The sequence below is a fragment of the Choloepus didactylus genome, chromosome 2 (genome assembly GCF_015220235.1).
Source record: "Choloepus didactylus isolate mChoDid1 chromosome 2, mChoDid1.pri, whole genome shotgun sequence".
Taxonomy (NCBI): Eukaryota; Metazoa; Chordata; class Mammalia; order Pilosa; family Megalonychidae; genus Choloepus; species Choloepus didactylus.
In genome coordinates, this window is record NC_051308.1 from 231285644 (window position 1) to 231304798 (window position 19155).

General features: G+C 40.6%; 1 protein-coding gene across 1 annotated transcript in view; it reads left to right on the forward strand.

Moving 5' to 3' along the window:
- Positions 1–19155, forward strand: part of UBR4 (ubiquitin protein ligase E3 component n-recognin 4) — a 146560-nt gene that overhangs the window by 51451 nt on the left and 75954 nt on the right. Inside the window, 21 exon segments of the mRNA XM_037828357.1 lie at positions 393–550; positions 1326–1535; positions 3775–3876; positions 4192–4292; positions 4540–4738; positions 5104–5292; positions 5715–5778; positions 6943–7134; positions 7735–7805; positions 7893–8040; positions 8504–8731; positions 9451–9621; positions 10763–10945; positions 12085–12243; positions 12590–12742; positions 13199–13426; positions 13741–13898; positions 16038–16209; positions 16460–16661; positions 17539–17702; positions 18127–18343. Coding sequence (XP_037684285.1) covers positions 393–550; positions 1326–1535; positions 3775–3876; positions 4192–4292; positions 4540–4738; positions 5104–5292; positions 5715–5778; positions 6943–7134; positions 7735–7805; positions 7893–8040; positions 8504–8731; positions 9451–9621; positions 10763–10945; positions 12085–12243; positions 12590–12742; positions 13199–13426; positions 13741–13898; positions 16038–16209; positions 16460–16661; positions 17539–17702; positions 18127–18343 — 3469 coding nt within the window.

Below are 19155 nucleotides of genomic sequence, written 5' to 3' on the forward strand. Positions count from 1 at the left end.
TATTATGGCCTCTTCTTATACCACCCAGAGCTATAGTGCAAGAATAATTACGAAGTAGGAAATGGAAACCCAGATGTATTGTGAAATTCAGATCCTTCTGAATTGTTAGAGACAGATAATAGTTTTAACATTGAGTATAGTACATTATAGTTTAATTATTTGAAAAGTGGTGTGGATGTCTGTTGTATTTAACTGTTAATTTTGTATTAACTAAAACTGAACTGCTTCCTTACCCTCATTCTACTCTTTCCCTGATGAATAACAGTATATACTGAGCCAAGGTCATTGTCTGTCAATGAGGTCTTGGTTTATGTCAGTTTTTTCCCCTTCATGAGAGAACTTTATCCAGAGTAAATGGTCTGTCCACTCACATCTGGTTTGCTTCCTTTTAGCGTAATGCCTTTGCTAATGACACCATCCCTTCAGAGAGTTATATCAGTGCTGTGCAGGCTGCTCACTTGGGGACTCTTTGTGGTCAAAGTCTGCCTCTGGCTGCCTCCTTGAAGCATACCCTCCTTTCACTGGTCAGATTGACTGGAGATCTTATTGTGTGAGTACCCAAGTCCATGGCCCTAAGTTGTTGCTAGACCTGCTATTCTCTCATAGCTAATGGAAGCCAGTGAAGGTTTTTATAACTATAATAATGCTTTTCTCTCATGCTTCTTTAGCATAGGGAACTGTTGATTTAGAGTAGAGTATAAGCATTTACCTAGAATGATTTTTAAAGTAGATCTCCCTCTTTCTGTGTAGCATTTTTCAGATAAGGCATGCTGGATTTAAATAATATTGCAGGTTGGAGGTGCTTGAGGTTTAAATTTTGACAGATTTATTTCAAATAACGTTTCTCCAGAATTGTTGCAGGAGTTAGAATCTGCCATTATAGGGACTAGAGTAGGCCAAGAGAGGGGCCGCTTTGTCTTCCTATACATGCCTGATGAGTAAAGTCAGATATCATATTGCTTTAAATGCCTTAAAAGTGATCCAGAATTCTAGCAATTCTTTTACAAAGGTTGTCTAGAATGGGTTTCTTGTTTAGGTTTCAGTTAACTTTCTTTCCCAGTTATTATAAGAAACATCTTACATTTTAAGTTTACCATTTAATGAATGAGTTTTTCATATGGAAATGACTTCTGCCTCTGTTATAATAGTAAAAAGGAAAAATATGAAATTGTATTCTTAGTCCTATGTAGAAAAGGACTATCAAGGGAGTAAAGACTGGAATAAAAGCCTCCCCCCACTCCCCAAATAGTCGAGTTACTCTTCCCGTTCTTACAACTCTTTGGAGGATTATATTCACTAACTTGGTTCCATTTTCTTTGCTGAAGTTGGTCTGATGAGATGAACCCACCTCAGGTAATTCGGACCCTATTACCTCTTCTTTTGGAGTCGAGCACTGAGAGTGTTGCAGAGATCAGTAGCAACTCCCTGGAACGCATCTTGGGCCCTGCTGAGTCTGATGAGTTCCTGGCTCGTGTTTATGAGAAGTTGATCACTGGTTGTTACAACATTCTGGCCAATCATGCCGATCCCAACAGGTGAGCCTGATTGAGGAAAGCAGTCAGGTTCCTGTGACCTTCTGCTTCTATCAGTGAATGTAACAAGACTGGCTTCTTTATGTCCTTATTAATTAATGGCTTACTTTAAAGTTTTGCTTTTTAACGGGAAATTCTGTACTCAAATGCATTTTGCATTCACATGGTAATGTACAAAAGGTTATGTGGAATCCTCTTTGTGACCATTCTTAGGAGTAAATGTTAAGAAAATAGAGGCCTTAAATCTTTAAATTTGGAGACTTGAATTTAAATGATTACAAAGTACTGTACTAGAATACAAAGGAGGTTTATAAAATTAGTTCCTAGTATTTTTGTGACCATGTTTCTTTTTTTTTTTAAATTAAATTCAGTTTTATTGAAATATATTCACATACAATACAGTCATCCATGGTGTACAATCAACTGTTCACAGTGCCATCATATAGTTATGCATTCATCATTCCAATCCATCCTTGAACATTTTCCTTACATCAGAAAGAATCAGGATAAGAATAAAAAATAAAAGTAAAAAAAACCCACCCAAATCAACCGCCACCCACCCTATTTTTCATTTAGTTTTTGTCCCCATTTTTCTACTCATCCATCCATACACTAGACACAGGTAGTACAATCCACAAGGTTTTCACAGTCACACTGTTGCCCCCTGAAGCTAACTGTCATGCAATCATCTTCAGGAGTCCAGGCCACTGGGTTGGAGTTTGATAGTTTCAAGTACTTACTTCTAGCTATTCCAATACATTAAAGCCTATAAAGTGTTATCCATATAGAGCATAAGAATGTCCACTAGAGTGACCTCTTGACTCCATTTGAAATCTCTCAGCCACCGAAACTGTATTTTGTTTCATTTTGCATCTCTCTTTTGGTCAAGAAGATATGCTCAGTCCATGATATTGGGTCCAAATTCATCCCCGGGAGTCATATCCTGTGTTGCCAGGGAGACTTAACCCCTTGGAGTCAGGTCCCACATAGTGGGGAGGCCAGTAAGTTCACCTGCCAATGTGGCTTAGCTATAGATAGAGGGCCACATCTGAGCAACAAAGAGGCACTCAGGGGGAGACTCTTAGGCACAATTATATGCAGGTTTAGCCTCTCCTTTGCAGTAGCAAACTTCGTAAGGGCAAGTCCCATGAAAGAGGGCTTGGCATATCAAATCGCCAGTCCTCAGTGTTTGTGAGAACATTAGCAACAGTCCAGGTGAGGAAGTCCAACACTTTTGCATTTTTCTCCAGTTCCTCAGGGGGGCCCTGCATATATATTTTAATTCTCTGCCCAAATTACTTTGGGATGTGTCACTATTTGTGACCATGTTTCTCAAAAGGGTGGTCTATGGAGTAAGAAGTCCCATAATGGTTTGTTAATTTTCGTGGGGTATAGTAGGAAAATGTTGGAAGCAAAGTAGTTATTTTAGGTTATTTGTTTTTCTTAATCCTTTGTTTTGTTTGAAATGTTGTGGATTTTTTTTGTTGTTGTTTGCTTGTTTTTAATTTTTTGATAAAGTTTAATTAAAAAAAAGTCACATAACATTATTTGACCTTGATAATTTAAGCAGTGTTTATATAGAAGAACCATAAAGAGTAGTTGAATAAAGTATACTTTCACCCCACTGAGAACTGTACAAATGAAGTGTCCAAGTGAGAGTCTGTGTCCTCATCAAGAGCTCCTTTTCCCCCTTTTCTTTTTTTCCTCCTCTTTTTGTTTTTCTCCCCTGCCCTCTTCCCTCCCTCCTTCCTTTCCTTTTTACTTTTTCCAAACAGATAAAGAATTTAAGACAAATTCATTTAGATATGCCAAAATGCTTTATCTAAAATGTTCTCCCCAAGAAAATCTCTGGTAGAGTCAGGATTAGAAATCCAAGCTTCAGATGTCTTTGCTGCTTAATTCCCTAGGAAAAGGGTAGTAAAATAAAATTGAAGTGCTGCTGTTAATTACAAATATTTTGAAATAATACCAGTGATCCTTTGGGATCTTGACCATTGACTATATATCAGTTATCTCTGATTTTAGGAGCTTTTAAATGTCATTACAGTTTGGTTTTTCAAACATTTATCGAGTCAGGCTTTGTGCTAGGCTTTATACTGAGCGTTGACAAAACAAAATTGAATGTTGCCCTTGAGGTTTAGTCGTAAACAAACAAACTTTGTATTTTCTTTTTTAATAAATGTTAAGAGGACTTCGAAACAAACCTTATGTATGGTAGTTAATTTTTCCTTTTGATTCTTAGTGGACTGGATGAATCCATCTTGGAAGAATGTCTCCAGTATTTGGAAAAGCAACTGGAAAGTAGCCAGGCTCGTAAAGCTATGGAGGAATTTTTCTCTGACAGGTGAGGTGTATTAAGTTTTATCCAGTGAACATTTTTTGAAAGCCTTATGAAAGCAAGGAACTATATGCTGACTTAGTATTCTTTTTCAGGGAATGCTTAAGGCCTGCTGAGGTGTTGGTACCTCAGGGAGCAGTTAGGCTTAATTGCTGACTCCCTGAGGTCTTTGATTAGAGGGGGTTGATTTCATGAACAACTTGTGTTGACTCACAAATGACCAGTTCCCTAGAGGAGATCAGATCATGGAGCAATAGAAATGGCTGCCTTTTATGTGAAGCTTAATGTGATTCTTGTATTTTTCCCCCTCTTGCTTCCCAGTGGAGAACTTGTGCAGATCATGATGGCAACAGCCAATGAAAACCTTTCTGCTAAATTCTGTAACCGAGTTTTGAAATTCTTCACCAAACTCTTCCAGCTGAGTGAGTGACAGCTTTTAGTAATCTTCTTATGGGAACTTTGATGTCTAGCTTATACTGTGCATATTTTCTGCCCGAGTTTAACTATAGCATAAAACTGCTAACAAGTGGAAAGAATCCCTCCAAGAAAGTTTGAAACGAAGTTGAAAACTTGCTTGAAGCCTTTCCCCCTTTCTTGGCTGACAATTTGCCCTTTCCTTCCTATCCCCACTCTGCCTTCACTGATTTTATCCCCTTGGTCTGTCCCCAGCTGAGAAGAGCCCTAATCCGAGCCTTCTGCATCTCTGTGGCTCTCTGGCACAGCTTGCTGGTGTGGAGCCTGTGCGTCTCCAGGCCTGGCTCACCCGCATGACTACATCACCCCCTAAAGATTCCAATCAGCTGGATATGATTCAGGAGAACCGGCAGCTCTTGCAGTTACTGACCACATATATCGTTCGGGAAAACAGGTAGAACAACTGCATTTATGTCATATGTCTCCAACAACACCAGAAATATGTTGAAAGCGTTTGTAGTTATCTTTCCTTCAGGCATCAGTCTTCAGTATTTTCAACATTTTCATACCTCCCTCCTTCTAGACTCAAGGAGTCTAGTATAGTATAGCTCCTTGATATTTCCCATTGAAAAACTTTTGGAGTGATTCTGCCTGTCAGTTACAACATAGGGGAGTTCTCTCTGTAGTAGCCCAAGGCCAAAGCTGGGATTAGTATATAGTTTAATTTAAAACCTCTTTTAATTCCTCTTACAGATTTAGAAGTACTTAGAGTCTGATTCCTATTGATTACTTACTAATTTGCTATTTTTCTTCTACCAGCCAAGTTGGGGAAGGTGTATGTGCCGTGCTTCTGGGTACTTTGATCCCCATGGCAACAGAGATGCTGGCCAATGGTGATGGGACTGGCTTCCCTGAACTCATGGTTGTGATGGCAACCCTGGCCAGTGCAGGTCAAGGTGCTGGCCATCTTCAGCTTCATAATGCTGCTGTGGACTGGCTGAGTAGATGGTAAGAGGATGAAATTGGAGGAATCCATCTGTAGGTTACAATATTGCTCTTGGAGAAGAGGGTGGTAATTGCAGGTTACTTTCTTTGTAGCTCAGAGTGAGTATAAAAAAAACTTGAATTTTACTCTTTTTATTGGGGTTGAGGAGGTAGCCAATAACTGTGTATTTTAGACTTAATTGTCATTATTTTCTTAGTGGGGTTCCCTATTCACTCTCCCTAAAAGAAGTCTTGGGAAAACTGTAGCAAGTGTCAATGACAGTTCTAAGACCAGAGCACCCCACGCCTCTACATATTTTTCTAAGAGTGCCTTTGCCTTACAGTGTCTACAAATTGCTTTAAGATTTATGAAGATGCTGCCTTTCCTTGGTTTCCTAGATAATTTTGTTGTCCCTTCCCCTCCCTTTTTTTTTCCTTTGGGACAGCAAGAAATACCTGTCACAGAAGAATGTGGTTGAAAAATTGAATGCCAGTGTAATGCATGGAAAGGTAAGAAAGTGAGGAGTGACAACAGAGTCAGGGAGTGAGGGGAAAGATGATGATTATCTTTGTGGTATCAGGTGGCAGTCTCTGCTTCATATTGGCTTCTGTCCCTGCCTATCTACGGACAATAAAGCCTTCAATCACAAGTATGTAATCATAAACTCCATGCTCTCAGGCCTCTTCCAGGTGGCAAGAAAAGATAGGAAGAAAACATTCTGGTAATCAAAACCCAACAGAATCCTTGTCAAAACATACTGAGTTCCTGCTATTTTAAGATATTCGTATGCTGTGGAAACACCCCCCCCCCACCGCCCGCTCATTCCGTGGAACTGCACATTCTGATTTAATGTTATTTGGGGTTGCAGTCTACTTCCTCAGCTCGAGTCCAAATGCTAGAGTTATTTATTTCACCCGAGTGCTCAAGTCACTGTGTTTAGAAAATATGTTTGAAACGGACAGATGTCCTGCATTCAGGCATTTTTCTCCCCCTATCTGACCCGAGAATGTGTTCATAGGTGGCTAAGAACAGATAGCTGGGCTCCGAGTCCCACCCTGGTACCATTCATTTTTCCCGCCTTGCTTGCTAATCTTTATCCTTTCAGCACTGATATGTCAGAGTGCAGAGTGAAAGAACTTAGAAAACTGAAACTTTGATGCCAGACTGTTGGGTTTTATTAGGTAGGCATGAAACGCTTGCAGTGGTTTGCAGGGAAATATTTCATTTTGATCTCTGAAGCTATTCCTCCCCTACTGCATTAGTTTAAAACCCAATAATTAAAATGTAATCCACCAATGGTTATAAAAAGTGCTGAGAGCCCCTTCATACTTTTAATCTGGCCTTTTCCTGAATGATTTATGGCTTTCTTCATTCCATTTTCCTAATTTTAATTTCACTTCATCTTATAAGATTTTATAAAGTTATCTTTGTGCTTAAGAATGAGTGAATGCACGCTAATTCAGTATAATTTATTGACCAGCCATATGCAGATATAGAGCTATATAGAGCTAAGAACTGGGAAAATAGATAATTAAGACATGTTTTTTCTTCTAAACTTTATACTATTCCTCTGATCTTGAGTTTTATTGGAAAAGGCTTGAGTAAGGATAGTTTATATAATAATAAAATATGGAAAACTGAGATTTCTGTCATGTCATGGCATTCTCTTGTAGCATGTGGTAGTCTTGGAGTGCACGTGCCATATTATGTCATACTTGGCTGATGTCACGAATGCCCTGAGCCAGAGTAATGGTCAAGGCCCCAGTCACCTCTCAGTGGATGGAGAAGAACGGGCCATTGAGGTGGACTCAGACTGGGTGGAGGAGTTGGCAGTGGAAGAGGAAGATTCCCAGGCTGAAGATTCTGTAAGTAGTAACCTCTAAGTTAACTTATCAAGGTAATGCCTCACAGGCACTTGTGGGACTAATGCTAACAAGCCTTTGGATTTTTAAAAGTGTGTATCCAGAATGTAAATCCTTGGGCACTGTTTTCCAGAGCTATGAGCTTCAAAACTCTTCCCAGTCCATGTTGCTTTCTCTCAGCTTATGTAGCTAATGCTGTACTCTAGTTTTCTAAGCTTTCAGAACAAGCTGCAGGAATCTAATCTCTTGGGGAAGGAACTATTAATAAGCAGATGTTTTTCTTCCATCCAGAGCCTTGTCCTGCCCTTCCTTAGTCTTTGTATCCAAAGTGAAATTTCAGAGTTGACTTCTTCATGGGGAAGGTGTGATTTCCTTACAGAGAAAGCATAAGATTTATTTTTTACTTAACCACAAAGCCTCTAAGGTCTCATCTGAAGTGAGCAGATTTTCAACCTCCTAGCTCTTTCCAGCTGGGACAAATTTCTATTTGCCATTTATGAGTTGACTAGATACTCTTCCTAGAGTGTTGAAGCAGGGGTATTTTATGAGAGTAGCTATGTGGAGGGACATATTTCTGATTAAATAGACTTATTGTCTTTGAAGGATGAAGATTCTCTTTGCAATAAACTCTGCACTTTTACCATCACACAGAAAGAATTCATGAACCAGCATTGGTAAGAGTAGTTCTTCTTAGGTGAGGGTTTGCCAGGCCTTGATTGTTGGGACTTCTGGGCTCATTTGCTGGTTCTTGTTCTTTGTAGGTACCACTGTCACACCTGCAAAATGGTTGATGGGGTGGGTGTGTGCACAGTTTGTGCTAAGGTGTGTCACAAGGATCATGAGATTTCCTATGCCAAGTACGGATCCTTCTTCTGTGACTGTGGAGCCAAGGAAGATGGCAGCTGTTTGGTGAGAGATTTGGAACATTCACTGGGTCATAAAGGGTAACTTGTTAGTGAAACCTGGATACCTAAGCCAAACTGAAAAATTTCTAAGTCTTCTCCAGGTGGCCTGGGTCTAGGGCTAAGTTCTGGTTCTGTCACTGATTGGCTCTGTATTCATAGCATAGTTACGTCACTTAGAATATTAGTGCTAGCAGGGTCCTTGGAGATCTTGTAGTTTGTTTTTCCAAAGATACCCCCCCCACACACACATACAATGCCAAATACTTTAAAAAGGCCTGATACTGTGAGTGGATAGTTAGATAATTAGGTTAATACTATGAGTATCATAATTTAGGCTTTTGGATATCATTTAAATGCTTAGCCAGTTTCTCTTGTGGGCTAGATTTTCCCCCAGTATCATATGCAGAACTTCATCTGTGCTTTGTGGCAAGAACCTAGGGCCTCTATCTGACTTTTTCTGTCCCTAGGCCCTGGTGAAGCGAACTCCCAGCAGTGGCATGAGCTCCACCATGAAGGAATCAGCATTTCAGAGTGAACCCAGGGTTTCGGAGAGCTTGATACGCCACACCAGCACCTCCCCAGCTGACAAGGCCAAGGTCACCATCAGTGACGGAAAGGTTGCTGATGAAGAAAAGCCCAAGAAGAGCAGTCTGTGCCGCACAGTAGAAGGCTGCCGGGAAGAGCTACAGAATCAGGTGGGGCTTACCGGTAGTCCCTGGTACAGTAGACAGTTCAGAACATGACAAGTTTGCATAAGGGTAAATGCACAAGGTTCTTCTTGCAACTCCTCTATATAGTGGTAGGACTTGGAGTTGTTTTCTCCTTTCTCTAGGTTTACCCATTTTCACAGGGAGAATACAAATAGTATACATTGTCAGTCACTACCTCATATGGAGGGATTTACGATTGAGGAGTATTGAGGGGGATTGGTGGGGAGAGGGGCAAATTTTAGTTATGTAATGCTCTAGAGAAACCTTTCTCAGCCAGGGTTCCTCATCTGAAACACAGAATACGGAAGATGATTTGAGTGACTAATCTCAATTTCTGAAGGATGATGCATAACTACAACCATTCTAGAAGCGTAAGAGAGAGGTTACTTAATTATATATGATGGATGCCTTTGAGCCGTAGGGTATCTCTGTGGGACACCTGGATTAGAAAGATTTCTCTAGAATCAGTATAACAGTAGTGTTTTGGCTGTTCTGCTAAGGAAGTGGTTGGAAGATTTTTATGTACAGCAGGAATCAAATCTAATGTTAGGGAGAGAATGAAACGGCTGGCTAGAATATTAAATTGGAAGTTTGGAAACTGGATTCTGAAATTAGTTACTGGCAAGAATATTATTATTATTATGACCCATTATTTCTCTGTTTTTTTTTTTTTTTTTTCACTTGTATATTTGGATTTTTCTCAGGCCAATTTCTCCTTCGCTCCTCTCGTGTTAGACATGCTCAATTTCCTCATGGATGCCATTCAGACCAACTTTCAGCAGGCTTCAGCTGTGGGGAGCAGCAGCCGGGCTCAGCAAGCCCTTAGTGAGCTACATACAGTGGACAAGGTGGTTGAGATGACAGACCAGCTGATGGTGAGTGTTGTCAGGGTCATGAAGTTAGGTGGTTGTAGGGACCAACAAATTTATTGAGATTGCAGAGCGCTAAATATAGGTATTCTGAGGAATATTCCTTGAACAATCAGCCCCTGACCATTCAGAACTTAGAATCTAAGATATTCTGATACCCCCAGGCAATATTATGAATAGTGTGAAAATTAGCATATTAGATGCATCTTCAAAAGAAAGGAATCCAGAGGCTATTTGGACCAACTCAGTGAGTAAATCCCCTTTTCAGAAGTTCACATAAATTTATGAACTCCCATGATGTGGTGAACTCCATTTTGGGACAATTGCAATAGTTAGAAATTTCTTCTGTATATATAACAGAGAAGCTTCCTATGTCTTCTTCCCTTAGGTTCATCGGGCTTACAAAATAATGTTTGTCTTCTTTTACTTACTGCTTTTGGATAACTTTCCTTTAATTCTTCATATGACATGGGTTATAAGTTATCCTTTTTATAATCTGCTGGTCAGAACTGAATATATTACTTCTAGTGTGGTCCGACTCTTTAATGTAGCAGCAGTGTTTGCTTTAGTAGCAGAAAGTAAACTGTCAACAATTCCAAAAGGCAGGTGTAAAAATATTTTGAGTGAGATATTTGAATAGCTCTCATAAGGTGGTGTGAGAACCTTAAGGGAACCCTATTCACTTGGAAATGCATGCACACATACGTTTTGGTAATTTATTAAAAATCAGTCACAGTTTTAGAGCAGTGGTTTTTACATATTAAAACCAAGCTAAAAAAATACTGGAGTGAGTGTTGGTGACACATCAAGTTTACTGACTTTTAATTTTGCTGGGTAAGAGCAATGAAAAAAAATTCCATCTATAGTATCACCACCTTTTTAATAAAAGAAAGGACATTTTAACATTTTTTAGAAGTCCAGTGTTTTATATTAATTAAATTTAATTTTATGAAAAATTCACTACATTGTTCTTTACTGTGACAAATTTACCTACTCATCTATGGATTGGAGGTTGAAATCCATTGCTTTTGAGTGATTAAACTTAAATGTCTCAATCACATGAAGAGTGTATGAATTTACTGTCTGTATTTCAAGGTAGATACATCTTTGAGTCCTTGATCTTACTTGCCTTGATCTTCTTTGCCAGGTTCCCACCTTAGGCTCCCAGGAAGGTGCCTTTGAGAATGTTCGGATGAATTACAGCGGTGACCAGGGCCAGACCATTCGACAGCTGATCAGTGCTCATGTGCTGAGGCGGGTGGCTATGTGTGTGCTCTCCTCTCCCCATGGGCGCCGCCAGCATCTGGCTGTCAGCCATGAGAAAGGCAAGGTGGGTCCAGAATTCCTTCCCATTCATTTGAGGTCATATTCGTCCAAGTGCTAATCAAAACAGATAGATGACCAGGAGCATATTGGCCCTCTGTGGGAAGAAGTCCATTGGGTTCCAAGAATGCTTTAGGGATGGATCGTAATGAACTCTTCTACTTAAACCTGGAATTATTTGATTAGACCTAGATATAATATGATTAGGGTGGAAGACTCAGTTTCTAATTAATAACTTCCTACTCAAAAAATGTCACTCAAGCCTTGAGGAAAAGTTAATGACCAGCAGTTAACATAGGCAGCTTGGCTCCCAGTTTTGCCCAGTTTGGTCATTCTGGAGAGCACAAGCTGAGAGACAAAAGACAGACCTACATAGGAGGACTCAGTATTGCTTCTGCAGTCCTTCCTGTCTTCCCACTCCTCTAAGGACACGGGGAGGTTTATGCTGTTTTATAGAACTACAGAAGTTGAAGTAGTGCTGGTTATCTTAACTCATGCTTTTCTGTACCCTGGCTTCTCAATCATCAGTCAAGTTTTTTTAACCTTTTCTTAAGTGAAAAACAAACTGGAGATGTGAATAGTCCTTAAAACAGCTCTGAAATACTTTGAAGAACAGATTCATAGAGAAAAGGAAAAGGATAGTGTTACATAGGAATTGTTTAATCATTTTATGAACTGACTATATAAAGAAAAATTGGTTTTGTTTCTCATCTGTTTTGTCCTCATTGAAAGGAGGGAATGAAAGGAATTTCATGTCATTTAGCCAGGAGAAATGAGAATGTTGGTCTAGGATTGTCCTAAGAGACTTACCTGCAAGAAAAGCTTTTAGTTAACTTTCCTTTGGTTCTTCGTATGATATGGGTTTTAAGTTTTCCTTTTTATAATCTGCTGGTCAGAAGTGAATATATTACTTCCAGCGTGGTCTAACTCTTTAATGTAGCAGCAATGTTTGCTTTAGTAGCAGAAAGTAAACTGTCAACAATTTGGTTGTTGGTCTAGGCTAATGTTGGTCTAGGATTGTCCTAAGAGCCTTATCTGCAAGAAAAGCCTGCAAACTAATATCCCTATTAAAAAGGCTCTTGTTTCTTGCTCTGTATTCTCTGAGAACACTGGGATAAGAGTAAAATGATAGTTGCTTCTTTGCAGATCACTGTTCTGCAGCTCTCTGCACTCCTGAAGCAAGCAGATTCCAGCAAGAGAAAGTTGACTCTGACCCGATTGGCTTCTGCCCCAGTTCCGTTTACTGTTCTGAGCCTCACTGGAAATCCCTGCAAGGAGGACTACCTTGCAGTTTGCGGGCTGAAGGTAAAAATCTTGAGCCAAGTTTGATTACTTGGAGCTACAGACCGTGGTCACTCTCTCCCCTGTTCTCAGTACCACTTTTTCTTACTCGTTGTCAAGATTAACACTTAAAAGCCATTGAAATGCAAAAGAAATTTTTCTCTGAATTTCTTCCAGGTCTTCCAGATTTCTCCTAGGTGGGAAATAATCTTTTTTTTTTCTTGAAACCTAAATATGTTGCTAGACAATCTGAATACTGTCTGAAGGCAGGAAATCTTAGGAAAGAAATGAAACATTGGAACTTTGAAATGATGGATTAGCCTGTTTTCCAAGTTATCTTTTATCCATTTTGTTCTTAAACTGTGTCCAGGACTGCCATGTGCTGACCTTTAGTAGCTCAGGCTCTGTTTCGGATCACTTGGTGTTGCATACCCAGTTGGCAACAGGGAACTTCATCATCAAAGCTGTATGGTTACCTGGTTCGCAGACTGAATTAGCAATTGTCACTGCAGACTTTGTCAAGGTACAGTTATAGCTCTTTGGTGATATGGTTCTAGAATGGTTCTGCTCTTAGATTGTCCAGAAGAGCTGATATCCATTATGTGCTAGCTTTTCCCAGAAATTAAAAATAAAAAAATTGTAACATTTTGTTGCCCTTTATAATATTACTGAGCAGGAGCTTTCTTATGTAGGAGTATGAAATTGATTCTACACCCATCTTTCCAAGTGCACACCTGCTACTATACTTGTTATAAATTTTGTTTATGTATTCTTTCCCCTACTAGTTCCTTGAGGGATAGTGAATAAAAGATATTTTATTCATCTTTATATGCCCAGCACATGACATTTAGTAGGTGCCTATTGAATGGAGAATGAATGCCTGTTACTCACCAATTGCAGCTATTTGGGTTCAGAGTATTTTGGGGATGGGACTAAAATAGATACCCCTTATTTAGTTTTTCTTCCTTCCAACCTGCAGATTTATGACCTGTCTATTGATGCCTTGAGTCCAACCTTCTACTTTCTCCTGCCAAGCTCAAAGATAAGAGATGTTACCTTCCTCTTCAATGAAGAGGGAAAAAACATCATTGTTATAATGTCTTCTGCTGGGTACATCTATACTCAGCTCATGGAAGAGGCCAGCAGTGCCCAGCAGGGACCCTTCTATGTCACTAATGTACTGGAAATCAATCATGAGGACCTGAAGGTTAGAGAAAATGTCACCTTTTCCTCCTATTCCAGATTTAGTTTAGCAACTCTTCTGTTTTTCTTCTTTTTCTTCTTTTTTTGCTTCTAAACTTTTTTACCTAACAGCAAAAGCTCTTGGCCTTCAAGACTAAACTGATTCAACTTGAAGTTCATTTATTCAAATGGTGTTTGTAAGATTTGTCCACAGGTATTTTGTGTTTAGAGTATGAGATCACTTTATATGATATAAAACTAATAGCCAGCATAAGTTGGAAGTTGTTACCTAAGTCAACATGAGCAGTTAATGCAAGTGTTGTGTCTTTGTCTTGATAGGACAGTAATAGCCAGGTGGCAGGTGGTGGCGTGTCTGTGTACTACTCCCATGTGTTGCAGATGTTGTTCTTCAGCTATTGTCAAGGCAAATCTTTTGCAGCCACCATCAGCAGGACTACTTTGGAGGTGTTGCAACTCTTTCCCATCAACATCAAAAGGTGGGAATGATTATTTCATATTTAGTTTCACAATGCTTATATTTAATAGGAGATCCCAAATACTCCTTCTGGGTTTTGGTTTTGGTTATGACTCTAGTTAAACTTAACTTTTCTCCATTAATCCTCTGTCTTCCCTGTTCGGTATCTTTAAAATAAAGCAACATCTAGGTTTGGTAGGTTAGGCTGTTTGTATGGTTTGTAACACCATTATAATAAACTGTAGGAGGTAGATATAGTTATGGGGTGGGAGAGAGCACAGTTACTCAGAAAAAAAGCTATAATCAAAGCAGGAATATAATTTTAATTTTTTACCAAGTTTTGAGAAGGAAACAGAAGTTTCTCCTTAGCACTCGTCCTGTGATAAATGCCCTTCAAGTTTTCTGTCTTGATGAGATTTAATAGTAGATAGGATGTAGTATCAACAGTGGGTGGCATGGGAGGGGCTGGGGAAACAGGCTTGCATCAAGTTTTCAGATAATAGAGAATTTATTTAAGGAAGAAGCTCTAGGGTCTCTTGCATTTATCTGCCATTGAAAAGCCATCATAGCACTTTCTCCCTGGCATCTGTGTTGTGAATTACCTTGTTTGGGATGAAATAAAATGGATACCATTTACATATAACTTGGTGGGCACAGAGGGTTTTTTTTTTTTTTTTTTTTTTTTTAATTCAGTTTAATTGAGATATATTCACATATCATACAGTCATCTGTGGTGTACAATTAACTGTTCACAGTACCATCATATAGTTTTGCATTCATCACCCCACTCTATTTTTTGAACATGTTCCTTATACCAGAAAAAAATAAAAATAAGAATAAAAAATATAAGTAAAAAAGAACACCCAAATCATCACCCCCACCCTATTTTTCATTTAGTTTTTGTCCCCATTTTTCTACTCATCCATCCATAAACTGGATAAAGGGAGTATAATCCACAAGGCTTTCACAGTCACACTGTTACCCCTACTAAGCTACATTGTTTTACAATTGTCTTCAAGAATCAAGGCTACTGGGTTGCAGTTTAATAGTTTCAGGTATTTATTTCTAGCTATTCCAATACATTAAAACCTAAAAAGGGTTATCTGTATAGTAAGAGTGCCCACCAGAGTGGCCTCTCAACTCCATTTGAAATCTCTCAGCCACTGAAACTTTATTTTGTTTCACTTCACATTCCCCTTTTGGTCAAGAAGATGTTCCAGTCCCACAATGTTGGGTCCAGATTCATCCTTGGGAGTTATATCCTGCGTTGCCAGGGAGATTTATACTCCTGAGTGTCAGATCTCACGTAGACGGGAGGGCAGTGAGTTTACTTACTGAGTTGGGTTAGCTAGAGAGAGAGAGGGCCACATCTGAGCAACAAAGAGGTACTCAGGGGGAGACTCTTAGGCACAATTATGAGCAGGTTTAGCCTCTCCTTTGCAGTAATGAGCTTCATAAGGGCAAGCCCCAAGATAGAGGGCTCGGTATACCACACCGCCAATCCTCAGTGTTTGTGAGAACATCAGAACAATTCAGATGAGGAAGTCCAGCACTTCCGCATTTTCCTCCGGCTCCTCAGGGGTCCCTGCGTATATATTTTTTCTCTGCCCAAATTACTTTGGGATTTGTCACTATTTCACACTAACCTGTACAGACCTACCAGTTCTCACTTCCTATTCCAAGTTCCATGTACTTATGGTATTTGAACAAACTGTATGAGTTAAGTTGTTTAGGTAATATAGATCCTGTACCAAATAAACATCTCTTCCCTTGGTCTACATGGAAGTTGCAGTTTTAAAACACAGTCACTATCATCCTTTACCCTTTGTGGGCCCAGAAGTTTTGTAGAACAGTTGTTCATCAGCTTGAAGCAGTTCCATGGTCCTTGGCACTTGACAGCCTCTAGGCACATAGACCACTTGTTCCTCAGACAGGGGAGCTTAGCAGTGAAGTATCTAAACCAGAACTCCTACCAGGGGGCAGGCACGCTTTGGGGTATTTGAGCATGTGTATATAGCTCAGAATAAAATTGAGATGTATGGATAATTTCAGTACCTGGATGAAAATGTTGCTTCAGAAGTCAGGTGTTTAGAGGATGGCCTTTAGGTAACTATCCGTCCTATGGTGATTGATTCTAACTGGCCATTTGGGTTGTCTGCAGTTCCAATGGTGGCAGTAAGACTTCTCCTGCCCTTTGCCAATGGTCTGAGGTTATGAACCACCCTGGCTTGGTGTGTTGTGTCCAGCAAACTACAGGTGTGCCACTGGTAGTTATGGTGAAACCGGACACTTTTCTTATCCAAGAAATTAAAACTCTTCCTGCTAAAGCCAAGGTCAGTGCCCAATTCTCCTGCTACTTTGCTGTGATCCTGGTCTATTTTTATATTTATGTCACTTCCCCAACTTTCTCAGTAGAGGCCTATGAAAGGATTTTGATCCATTTTCTCTCAGATGTCTTTTCTTTGCCACCCTTCTCCAACCACCAGCTGACTCTGAAACAGATTGTTTCTGTGCTTATTTCTCTCTGTGGGTTCTGATTTATAGGTCTAGGAACAAACACCCTCCTCTGTCTCTTCCTCCTAGATCCAAGACATGGTTGCCATTAGACACACGGCCTGCAATGAGCAGCAGCGGACAACAATGATCTTGCTGTGTGAGGATGGCAGCCTGCGCATTTACATGGCCAATGTGGAGAACACCTCTTTCTGGCTTCAGCCCTCCCTTCAGCCCAGCAGTGTCATCAGCATAATGAAGCCTGTTCGAAAACGCAAAATGGCTACCATCAGTAAGGTCCCTTCACAAAGGCTTCTGGTGGAATGGGAGTAGCAGTCTTCTAGATGATGGCTAAGAATAAACTGTTGTACATATCTGTAAAGAAATGATGGCTGTCCTGCTTGCACATTCTGTGAAATTAGAGATATGTACTAGGTAATTTTCGCAGAGCAGAGTCGAGGTTCTACAGGGCACCAATGTTTTGTGCAGCTTTTAGGGATAATGTATAAATGGCAAGACCCACCTACTGTCAGCTTCAGGTCAGCAGTTCTGCTTAGGTGCCCAGTAAAGAGTTGTATTCTGGACCTTGTTTGAGAGCTTTTTTTCTCTGTGTTTAGGGAAAACACTTGGCTTGGTGTGAGGTGCAGGATGGAGCTGACTGAAGAGTTGCTCCCTTCAGTTGTTAGTTTCCCACTGAGTAGTGAAGAACCCATCATAGGTCTCTGAGCTGGGGTCTTGCTCCTGACTGAAAGAGGACTCTTCAGGGAAGTGAAAGCTTGAATTTAGGAGAGAGTGAGTTGACTAAGCAGAGACCATTATCTTAAATTTGTTCTAGATTGTAGCTCATCTTCCTGACAAGACGTAGCTCCTGTTGTTTATTTTAAATAAATCAATTATGAGAGATCCTATTGTTAACTGTACACTCAACACTGAATTTCTTTGTACTGGTAGATGACATTGTGGTTAGGGATAATAAGCTATTTGAGAGCTAACTGCCGGGAGGCATTGTGCTGATGCAAACATTATAATCCAGAATTTACTTAGAAAGGTTAGCGTGTGTGAGTGTGGGCTCAGCCCAGAAGGCATCTTTACCTGTAGAGGGAGGGAGCTGGGGTGGTAGAGGCTGCACATACTGGTGCTCTCTGGCAATCTGGTACTTCTCTCCACAGCAACCCGCACGTCTAGCCAAGTGACCTTCCCCATTGACTTCTTTGAACACAACCAGCAGTTGACAGATGTGGAATTTGGTGGTAATGACCTCCTGCAGGTCTACAATGCACAACAGATAAAGCACCGGCTGAATTCCACGGGCATGTATGTGGCCAACACCAAGGTAAGGACTGTGCTGTGCTGGGTTCCATCCCTGGGTTGAAGGGACCCATAACAATATAGTTTGAGAACACAACACCTTTAGAATGCAGGTGTGGCCTCACAGTGACTCACCCTGGAGTCTAGCTGACTGGTCCCTTGAACAAAAGGGGACCTTCATGTTCAGAAAGGCTCCCATCCCACAGGACAGGTTTCCACTGTTACTAACATGATTAATGTGCAGAGGACAAGTGAAGGTTGTTAACTCTGGGGTAAAGGGAGCCTACAATAGAAGAGAAGCTATTCCCTGCCTGTTTTCCCATCCTTGGAAGCAAGGAGTCATTATTGGAGAATTAAAAGGATCACACATTGAGACAATAGCAGAGGATGGATTAAAACTTTGAATTTCGGAACCTCTGTTTTCTGATGCCTGTGTTTTCTCCCTACAGCCTGGTGGCTTCACCATTGAGATTAGTAACAACAATAGCACTATGGTGATGACAGGCATGCGGATCCAGATTGGGACCCAGGCGATCGAGCGGGCCCCCTCATACATTGAGATCTTTGGCAGAACTATGCAGCTTAATCTGAGTCGCTCCCGCTGGTTTGACTTCCCCTTCACCAGAGAAGAAGCCCTACAAGCTGATAAGAAACTGAACCTCTTCAGTGAGTCCCAACCCCTGGTGCAGACTGTATCCTTCTCAGCATGACTGCAGAATTGGGGGCCACTGCTCAAAATAGTCTGGGAACCCTCTGCCCTAGTGATATCTGTCTCTGTTCTCTGCAGTCAGGAAATGTTGAGCTTCATTTGAGATATAAAGGAGGTGAAGTGACAGGAAAGGGGTATACGTGAGAATGGAAGAGGTAGTGATAGGGTGAAACTTTGCTCAAGGATTCCCTTTTGTGGTGTGGGGTCAGCCTTACCGTTGGGACTGCCTACTTGGTTAGACAGTGGGGAGAGAAAATTAGCATGTAAAATCCCAAAGCTTTCTCGAAGTGCAGATGAAAGCCTCAGGTCACACATCACCTAGAGGTGTTCAGCGATGCCTGTCTTGCCTTGTTCTTGAGAACTTTAAACCTCACAGTAAAGTCCCTGGTCCTTTCATGTGTTACCTGTAGTACCTGTCTGATACTCCATTATAGTACCTGATACTCTTTCTCCTCGAAATAGTTGCTGTTAGCGATGATCTGTACCTTGAACAAATGGGGTGCTTAGAGATCCTTGGGGGTGGGAGGTGGGAGATACAGTACCTTGACAGCCTGAGAGGATCCTCACAATGATGTTAAGGACTCTTCTGAGTAGAAGACTTAATTGGCTTTTGGTTCAAGGAACTCTTTCTACAAGTATCTAGCATCTATAAGTGATTAAATGCTGCTGAAGCCTCAGGAGATAAAGTTCCTCTATGAACATAAAATTGATGTGATTTGATACTTTGCCCAAACTGGTGTGGCCTTTGCTTTGGAGGGGGTGACGTTAA